Source organism: Prinia subflava, chromosome 3 (genome assembly GCF_021018805.1).
Source record: "Prinia subflava isolate CZ2003 ecotype Zambia chromosome 3, Cam_Psub_1.2, whole genome shotgun sequence".
Classification (NCBI taxonomy): Eukaryota; Metazoa; Chordata; class Aves; order Passeriformes; family Cisticolidae; genus Prinia; species Prinia subflava.
In genome coordinates this window covers 94240302-94250610 of record NC_086249.1, presented here as the reverse complement: position 1 = coordinate 94250610, position 10309 = coordinate 94240302, and the positions used below count along the sequence as shown (strand labels likewise).

Genomic DNA, 10309 nt, shown 5'->3' with positions numbered 1-10309 from the left:
GGAGATAATGTCACATCCTCCTCTGCAACTCTACTTGCTTCTAGACCTGTGTAAAAGGACCTTTCACTCTTGCAGTCCTGTGCTTATTGCAGGAAATACCCCAGCTGAGAAAGCAGATGTAAGGCTGTGTAAGGGAAGCTCCAGCTGCCCAAACTGCTGGAGAGGCACATGGCTATGGGTGTCTAGAAGAAAACCTGGCTCTGCCTGGGAGTGAAGCAGGGATGTCTGACTCTCTTGAGCTGTGGGGATAAAAAGTGCTTTGGCTTTTAACAGCAGCAAATAGCTTTTAACAGCAGCAAATTTACTTGCCATTTGGGCTTGGTGTCAGCAAGCTATTTGCTGACACCAAGCCCAAATGGCAAGTAAAGGAGCTCTGAGGTTCTGAGTCCTTGCAGGACTTCTGTAATCAAGTTTCAAATTGTGGTGATGGCAAACTCAGCATGCAAATACAGAATAATTTTATTACTTTGTGCTGAGAAGGTAATCAACTCATGTTTATAAATCCTGAGTATTTGCTTACGTAATTTATTTTTGTTTCCCTTTGGGATTCTTTAGCCTTGTCCTGACTTCACTGTCATTTGGACCAGCTGTACTTTGTAAAGCAGTGGACTTTGGTTTATCACCCTGACAACTTTACAGCTTTCAGAGATATGTAGTTACATAAAATGGGTGTACTTCCTTGCCTGGCTAGAGAATAGCCACTATCCTTCAAATTTGCAGCTAGTTTTCTTTTTCCTTAAAACTGGATTAACACGGTTGTTATACCTTTGATCCTAGCACTTGCTGCTGCCTCCATCTGCCAGTTCTGCCTATTGCTCTTCAGCAACAAATAATTCCTGCTCCTCCACCACCAAATCCAAAATTAGTACTTGCTAATCAATTAAGTTATGGCTAATGACATCATTTGGAGGTAAAAATACTCCAGAAATTATTAATGTATCCCAAGAATTTGCCTCTCAGACTTCCGATTTTGTGAAATAAGTCTTACAGTTTGTTATATCATCTGAAAAGAAAAAAAACCTAAACGTTTTCCCTTGATGCTGCTTCCTCTGTTGGGTGTGTGACTTCCTGTGGCAGGCTGTGGTCAGCCCCTGCATCTGGCCTCCTTCAGTACTGCAGATCTCTTCTCCTGCCTCCTTTTAAATTTACATTTTCTGCCCCAGTGGCAAAGCTACACCTCTTTACGGAGGTTGTGACCTCTAGGAGTGGTGAATGCAGAGTTTGATCCATCCCTCCACGTTAACTCTGAAAAAGACCCATGTACCTGCAACTGCAGCTCAGGCACATTGAGGCTGTGGTTGGAAATGTTCCTGTACATTTGTGCTTGGCCGTGGCAGGAAGCTGCCTGGGGGATGAACCCAAATCCTCCCATGTGAACTGATTGCAAAAGGCACGAGACTGCAGACCAAAACTACGAGTCTTGTTTCCTTCTGCACAAGGTGTGTGGTGGTGTTTGTGTGTTGGTGACTCAAGTGGGCCAAACCTGGAAGTTCAGGGAGGTCAAACTGGAGTTTGCTCATCATGAGAGCAATAAAGAAAGTCTATTCAAAGGTACCTCCACAGTGCTATCTGGCTGTCCAATTATAGTAACCAGCTTTCCAAAGTCTCTCAGTTTTATCAGTGTGTCTGGAAAATAACACTGCAATATCCAGTTACTTGGAAACACTAGTGGGTTTTCATGTGGAAAGCTACTGTCTCTCTCAAGTTTTTTCCTGTGTGGAGGAAAGTTTCTAGTAGGAATTTCAGGGATTCACCCATCCCTGCAGAGTGGGTGCCTGGGAGGTGATTTGGAAGATGTAAAGCCACTTCATCATACTGTACAGCAAACTTACAGGAGAGGATGGGCACCTGGTTTTGTCTACCAAAGCATGTTATTTTTAGTCTGCTTCAGTGCAGAAGGAAAACAGTTTAGAAAACCTGAAGTTTTTCCTTTGGAAAAACCTTTTTCCTTTGAGTAGATGTGACCATCTGACACCTGCTATATCAACAATCAAAATATGCAAAGTTTGAAACACAAATAAACAAAACTCTTTACCTGAGAGCAGTTTCTGAACAGGGTGTTTGTTTTCCATCCTCACAAGCTAATTATCCCCTGGGGCTTTTTGTCTCTTGCTTTGGCCTGCAGTAAATCCCTGAAATGAAACCGAAACTGGTTTAAACGTGGAATTTCTTCCCCCTCACTCACTATTTTCAATTGAGGTGTGTACCTGTGCTTTATTCTGTTACAAACACAGTGTTTCTGGTGGCAGAAAAAGTCAGGGCTCTGCAGGGCAAGGCCTGAGGGTCGGGAGAGGTGCATCTCCCGGTGCTGCACTGGTGTTGGGCTGTGCTCCCACCCCAGAGCCCACATCCACTCTCTGCAGCCTCGCACCCTCTGCTCCACAGGCTCCCTGTGGGGACAAGTCTGGGCTCCTAATGGGCTCCGAAGCCCTCCATCAAGGCTGTATTTACTAAAAAACATCTGGACAGCAAAAAAAGTTAGCCAGGTCTTGATGAGTGAAAGAAGAGTCCTGGGAGGGAATCTTGCATGGATGGTGAAGTTAGAGCCTGCTTTGAGTTTGCAGCGAGATTAAACATCAACAGCAGGCGTGGTGCTGCCTTGCTGCTTGATTTCAGACAGCAGCTGAGGTCTTCCTTTAAACTGCAGCCACTTCTCTGAAACTTGAGTTTAAAAATAAATAAATAAATTAAGCAATCCTGCCCAGGCACGCAAAACAACAAGCGGGCACACCGAGCCCGTTGCGTGAGGTGAATTGCTGAAAGGCGGGTCCGGTCCCTCGGGGGCGCTCCGTGTGAGCTCAGCCTCTGCTCCCCGAGGGATGCGCAGCGAGAGCCTGAGGAGAGAGCCTGGACGAGCCGAAGGAAGCAAAGCTTCTGGTCAGCTCGAAGAAAGGGAGGCACACACAGAGCCCCGGGCAGCGCTGCCGGCGGGGAATGAGGCCGAGCTCTCCCGAGCCGCGCTCGGTGCGGAGCTGGTGCCTGCCCCGGGCTGACAGCCCCGCTGCCGCGGGCCGCGCTCCAGGAGCGCCGCTGTCCCGGGACAGAGCACCGGGCAGGAAGGCAGCAGGGCCCACAAAGGCTTCTTAGGAGGAAAAGTTTGCATTGGCTTTTGAATTACATCGACAGCGAAGGTTCTGTACAAGAAGGGGGGAGGGGGAAGGGTTGTTCCTCTCGCATATATCCTGTTTTAACTTATGTAGACAAACAAGGCTCCCTCCATGCCGTCGCTATGGCTACGGCTCGGCTCTTTGTGCCGGAGCCTGTGAACAGGAGAAGGCCAAGCGCAGAGGGGGCGGCGAGCCCGCGCTGCCCCTGCCCAGCCGGGCTGTCCTGACGCATCCCCCGCCCGCAGCCTGTCCAGGGCACCCTTCTGTCCCGCCCGAAGGGATGGGGAAACTCTGCCATGGCGAAATGCCCCGCTGGCTGCCTCGGCGTCAGAAGAACTTCCCGGGGCACGAGTGTGAGAGGCAGAGCGAGGAGGAGCTCTGCACCTCGGCTCCGCGGAGGTGTTATCAGCGCTGGGAACACTGGCTCCCTAACCCTTCCCCGGAGGCAGGCTGGCTGACCTGCAGGCAGCCCTGTGTCCCTGCTGCGATGGGCTCCCACCGGCGGGACACCAGTGACCAGCTCAAGGTCTCTCTTCTCCAGCTACTGCTCAGCCCCACCACAGGCTGGCAGCTTGGCAGTGTGACTCTGGTCCTGGAACAGAGGAAAGTCACACGAGGTGGGGTTTCTCCAGCACCTAAGGCCACAGAAAACACTCTGCTGTATGTCTCAATTGTAGCTCCACAGTCACTTTGGCCCTCCTGTAGCTTGAGAAAAAGTTATTGAGGGAGTTTAAAATTGGTCCTTTCTTGACCCGTGGCATTACCACATCACTGTTGGAGATTCTCTTACCAAAAATGTGAGAATACTTCTGCTGTTTTTAAAAACCCTGCCTCTTAGTAGAATCTCAGCAAAAGTCATATCTGAAAGGTTGGTCCTTGTATTTCCTTTCACGTGTGAATGTTTAAAATTATCCCCATTGGCTAGAAAAGGCCTTCTCATTTAGCACTGCCTCACTGATTTTCTGTGGCTCCCTGAGAATCCATTCCATCAGAATTTATTTAGAAAATGCAATGGTAAGCCACACTAGCAGAAGATGAACAAGATATGATAAACAATTTTAAATTGATTGAAAATTTGACTAAGCTGCTTACTTTCCTAATTATAATGCCTAATTAGTTAGCTTGTTCCATTCAGTCATGCAGCTTTGATAGCTTTATTGTGCTCCAGAAGTCTGGGGCCTGAGATTTAAGCAGGCCTGCCCTAGATATCTAATGAACTGTTAATTTCAAAATAAAAACACTCTTAAACTGCTCTACTAGCAATCACCTTCTGGTCTGATAAATGGAGCCAGAAGCACAAGCTTAAAATAACTTTAAAACAGATTGCACTAGGACTGAGATGCAGTAGATATGAGATGCTGGAGATGAGATGAGGAGGTTAATGTAGCTCACAGAGTAACCAGTGGAGTTTCTACACCTTCACCAAGGAAAAGATGCAACACCCTGATGCTCAGTGAGAACTGCTAAAGACCATCTCCTCTTTCCTGTTCTGCCTCACCACCAGCTCTTGGGCTGGTTCCTTGGGTATGTTTGTTCTCCCTTCCTTTGGCCTACTGAATTCCAGGCTCAGCAAGGCTAGGGGGGTTTGTAGCCTGGCATTTAATCTTTGGCCAAGTGAGAAACACAGACTTCCACTGCCCTTGGGTAGGAGAGGGGTTGAGCCTCAGGCTGCTGTGTGTGCTATGGATGCTGCTACAGCAGCTGAGGTACTGCACAGACAGGGCAGTCCTGGAAATGGACGTTTCTTATGCAGAACCTGACCTGCTCAGTGAAAGCAATTTTCATGACAGATTCCATTCTCAGTCCAGCTGGAGTTAGTCCAGATAGGCACTGGAACCATATCACAGAACCATAGAATGGTTTGGGTTGGAAGGGGCCTCACAGGCCATCTCTTTCTACCTCCTCCATGGTCAGGGATGTCACCCACTAGACCAGGCTGCTCAAAGCCTAATCCAGCCTGGCCTTGAATGCTTCCAGGGAGGAGACATCCACAACTTGGGCAACCCATTCCAGTGCCTTATCACCCTCACAGTAAAAATTTCTTCTTACTAACTAGTCTAAACCTGTCCTCCTACAGCTTAAAGCCCTCTTGGCCCTGTGAAAAGTCCCTCTCCAGCTTTCTGTAGCCCCTTTAGGTACTGGAAGGCTGCTGGGTCTCTCTGGAGCCTTCTCCAGGCTGGGCAGCTCCAACTCTTTCAGTCTGTGTTCATGGGAGAGGTGCTCCAGCCCTCTGATTCTCTTCACGGCCTCCTCTGGACTCACCCCAGCATGTTCACATCCTTCTGACGTGGGGGACCCCAGGGTTGGATGCAGCACATCCAGGCGGGTTTCACCAGAGTGGAGCAGAGAGTAGAGCCCCCTCCCTTGACCTGCTGCCCACAGGGCTTTGGGGGCAGCCCAGGACATGGCTGGTTTTCTGGGCTGTGAGTGCACATTGCCAAAACAGTGCTGAGTTTCTTGTCCACCAACAACCCCAAGGAAGAGCTACCTTCTGCTCTCTTCCAAGAGCTCCTGTGTCTTTTGTCAGTATTTTCACTCTTGAAGCAACAGCTGACAGCCAAACCTCATACCTGGGCAGAGCTGGCACACTGCTGACTACACATCAGCTAAAAACAAAACCAAAACAGAAAATAAGAACAGTTTGATGCACAGTTCTCTGTTGGTCCTGGGTAGAGCGATATCTTATCCTTACAATTAGTTCAGCATTTCCCATGGCTGAAGCAGTCTCTGCCCACTGCTCTCCAGGATGAGGAAATATCTTCCATGTGACATGTGATTTATGCAGTGATCAACAGATTTAAAACCTTGTCTTATTTAAACTAGTTTATGTTACAGGGCAGCTAAGTCTCTTCCCTTCCTTTGAAGTGAAAGCAGTGCTGGCCAAAAAAAAAAGCCTTTTACTGCATCGTTACCAGAGAGCAAGAGGAGAGCAGCACAAAGTTTGCATGCATCCACTTCCAAGAAGGGCAAACACAGTTCTGTAAAGTTGTTGTTTCAAAGACAACTAAAAAATTGATGAGCAGCATTATTTTTACCTGCTACTGTGCAAAGGCTTAAACACACAGGGCTGGTTTCCTACTGCTTAACACAGCACTCACAGCTCAGCAGAAATGCTGAGCCTCATCTTGCAGTCATGATGAGAAACACATGCCACCAGAAGTATTTTGAGTTTGGTGATTTAAGAATCACAAAACAGAGCTTTTTGTGTGGTCTGTAAATATACTTTCATTTCATGTGACCAGCCAGAACCAATTTTTGTTACTTAGGTCTTGAAACCACACCAGGACGCATCTTTCCCTTGAGGGCTATGGCCTTCAGCTGAGGTGCTCTGCCAGTAAGTGGAAACCCCCGCTCTGGACTTTCTGGAACAGCTGGCCAGAGAGCAGCAACCTAATTTGGGGACCCCAACCATACCTAAAAGTATAGGTCACAAGCCAGCATGCCCTGCACAATCAGGGGTTATCTCAAACCCTTTCAAACACACTCAGGTGCTCAGAACCTGGCACCAGGTCCCACAGGCACACAAGTGCACTTCTATCCCACTGGGACCATGGCAAATCATTTCACTTGTGAGAAGGTTGAAGTCAATCCAGTCTTTTATTAATCTGCACGTTATTTGATGGAAAAACCTTATGTGAGAAGTAAAGTCAGAACTACTGCCACGAAGTGAAAACACTATTTTATTTTTATAAAAAGCAATAATTAAAACAAACCCTACCAGTGTGTACATTGTACACATTGAATGACACTTACAAGAATGAAGTTTCCATATACAAGGATTACAAGCCCACACTGGTAAAGGCTGCACACAAGCACATACTGAACTTCACAGATGCCTCAGCTCCAGATCACAGTACCATTACTCTAGGAACACACCTGCACTGTCATTATTAGCATCCACACTACTTTATTCCACTAGAAACTGTACGTACACAGAAAGCAAGAAGGAGTTTATTCAGAGAGCATATATATCTGCAGAAAATTTATTTGCTGGAATAATCTTCTCACTCCTCTGCTGCCATCTTCAAGAGATACTTTTTGTCGATCTTGAAGAGCCTCCAGCCCTCCTCGGTGGACAGATCCGAGGCGCCCCTTCTCTTGTAGAACCTGATGGAGGGTTCATTCCACTCCGCCACGAGGAAGTGCATGCTGCTGCAGCGGCACTTCACAGCCACCTGCAAAGCCACACGGTCACGGTGACACAGGGACAGCTGGCACTGCACACCACCCAGCAACTGCACACCACCACACGGTCACGGTGACACAGGGACAGCTGGCACTGCACACCACCCAGCAACTGCACACCACCACACGGTCACGGTGACACAGGGACAGCTGGCACTGCACACCACCCAGCAACTGCACACCACCACACGGTCACGGTGACACAGGGACAGCTGGCACTGCACACCACCCAGCAACTGCACACCACCACACGGTCACGGTGACACAGGGACAGCTGGCACTGCACACCACCCCAGCAACTGCACACCACCACACGGTCACGGTGACACAGGGACAGCTGGCACTGCACACCACCCAGCTACTGCACACCACCACAAGTGACAGTGACACAGGGACAGCTGGCACTGCACACCACCCAGCAACTGCACACCACCACAAGTGACAGTGACACAGGGACAGCTGGCACTGCACACCACCACAAGTGACAGTGACACAGGGACAGCTGGCACTGCACACCACCCAGCAACTGCACACCGCCACAAGTCACCGAGTTCATCCCAACAGCACTGCAGCATGTCTCACAGTTTACCAGACTCCAGGCAATGTTTTAAGCTGTCTAGAGTCCTGCCACCTGCCTTAATTCTTGTTTAGACTTAGCACTTAGACATACCTGACTCAAGTTCTTCAGAATTTCTGACCCAATACCAAGTCCTAAAAAAACCAGAAAACAAGAAAGTTAAGTTTTAAATCTACAGAAGCCCTATGGGTAGCAACTCATCTAATTCTGCAACAGGTACCTCTGTACTCTGCCATCACGTAAAAATCTTCCAGGTACAGCAGTTTTCCAATCCATGGATCATAAGTGAAGTAATACATGGCAAAGCCCACGATGCATGTTTCTGAAACAAGGGGTGACACTTCAGCCAGTTGGAATTAAAAAGGTAAAAATACTAAGTTTTACATGCATGTTTAAACATACATATTTCTCTGGGACATGCAAACATTTGATACTAGGTTACAATTAAAAATGAAGTTTGCAAATAAGCATACAATTGAAAACACAAGTTCTGACAAATTTTATCAGCCTAATAAAAAAACAGATTCCCCTGTCCATACCCTGAAATCCTCAAAAGCACTGTCACAGTAAGTGCTAACATGGCCTTTTTCTACAAAATAACGCACACCCTACTGACTTATTTCCAGTCTGGAAGACAAGTAAGAACTTCACACAGCAGCTCACAATCTAGATGACTGCCCCAGCTCTGCTTCCTTAGGAATAGCCTGTCAAGCCCTAGAAAACTTGATCTTTCCACCTACATTCCTCAGTAACTACTGTGCCACAAGGCCTATTTACAGGCCACCTTTACAGCAGTATTTCCACTGAACATCACGCTGTTTTCTTTACCTTCAGCACCAAGAAGTCAAGATAAGTAAAGCTGCAGCTTCAATTATAATTCTGCAGCTCAAGAGAGGAGAAACCAACTCTTCCAACAACAGCCCCCTCAAACATAAACCCTGAGTATTTTAACTACATCTGCCATAACACTCTGCACATACTGTAAGAGAAGCGTGCAAACAGGTTTCTGTCATCTACTGTCTTTGGTAAAGGTTTGGGAATAGCACTTGTCCCTGCAGACCTTACCTCATATTATGATCATCTACTTTATTGTGTAACGGATCTTTTAGTTACCTCCCCGCCCATCCATGTACACAGAAGGGCCATGTACATGGCGAAGCTAGAGACTGTAACCTGAAGATTGGGGACAAATTAAAGAAAAAAATGTGATTCAACAGAATTACATAAAGGTAAGTCAGGGTCAAACAAGAAAAGCCATTTAATAATTGGAGTCAAGCGCATTATGTTATACCTGATCTCCCATGCTTCCAGGATTAGCAACCACTTCAGCAGAGTATCACTATACATTACTGAATTTTACCAGTTAACCTAGGCCTCCTACCCCAGTCCACTGGTGGAACCTCATCTACAATCGTTAATAATTAAGCAAATGATGCTCCTGTGTACTTAGCGTCCAAAAACAAGTATCAGGAAGTCTCACCTTCAGACGACCACTGGTCTTTCGGCACTTCTGCGACCAGACAGTGGTAGAAAGGGTGCTCGCCAAAACCATCCTCAAGCAGCTCTAAAAAACAGAATACACACGCACCTGAGCCACAGGCGCTGTCACTCGGCCGCCAACCGGGTGAGCTTTTACAACCTCCGTACCTTTCTCAGTTAGCACCACTTGGTCCTCCATGTCCTCGTATTTCGCCAGTTCCTGGAAGAGAAGGAGGTTGTGAGCGGCCTCTCCCCGCCCCCGCCCTTGCGCAAGAGCTTGTTTTGCTGCGGCCCGGGCAGCGCTGCCCCCCGCCCCGCCCGCACCTTGATCAGTCGCAGCAAGTCGGGACAGTCCTCGGGACGCGCGGCGCGGATGCTGAACGAGGCCATTTTCGGCGACGCTTCCCCCTGCGGCCCCCTCGGCTGACGAGTCCCCGGTGTGTGAACAGGAGGAGCAGCTGCTTCTTCATTCGTGTCCCGGGCGCGGCGGCCACCTGCGGTCAGTCAGGCTGCGAGCATGTCCCGGCGGCGTTCGGCTGCTGGCGGTCCGGCTTCTCTACCGCTGCTTCTCCGGCTCGGAGAGTGCCGCTCCTAACCCCGGCCGCCCTATTTAAAGACGTCCTCGCCCCGCCTTCCCCGCCCACCGGCCAATGGGAGCGCCCGCGGTGCTCGTCCTCAGCCAATGGCCGCGCCCCTCCCCGGAATCCTGCCCGGGCCTGCCGGCAACAGCTGCGGCCGTCTCGTGACTCGCCCTCCTCCCTCTGACGCGGCGCCCCCTGGCGGGGCTGGGCGGCGCTGCAGGGCGAGACCGCGGCGGCTCTGCCCGGGCGGCGGGACCGGCCTCAGGGACCCCGGCACCGCCCTCAGGGACCCCCCGGCACCGCCCTCAGAGACCCCCCGGCACCGCCCTCAGAGACCCCCCGGCACCGCCCTCAGGGACCCCCCGCACCGCCCTCGGGGA

At 49.4% G+C, this 10309-nt stretch overlaps 1 protein-coding gene across 1 annotated transcript; it reads right to left on the bottom strand.

Annotated features, from left to right (window-relative positions):
* Positions 1-6769: 6769 nt before the first annotated feature.
* SAT1 (spermidine/spermine N1-acetyltransferase 1) lies at positions 6770-9928 on the bottom strand. The gene is made up of 6 exons (XM_063392961.1): positions 9673-9928; positions 9517-9568; positions 9350-9433; positions 8090-8191; positions 7963-8003; positions 6770-7282 (listed from the first exon to the last, which is right to left on the bottom strand). Exons 1-6 carry the CDS (start codon positions 9736-9738, stop codon positions 7112-7114), a joined length of 516 nt encoding a protein of 171 aa, XP_063249031.1. The 5' UTR covers positions 9739-9928; the 3' UTR covers positions 6770-7111.
* Positions 9929-10309: the final 381 nt, after the last annotated feature.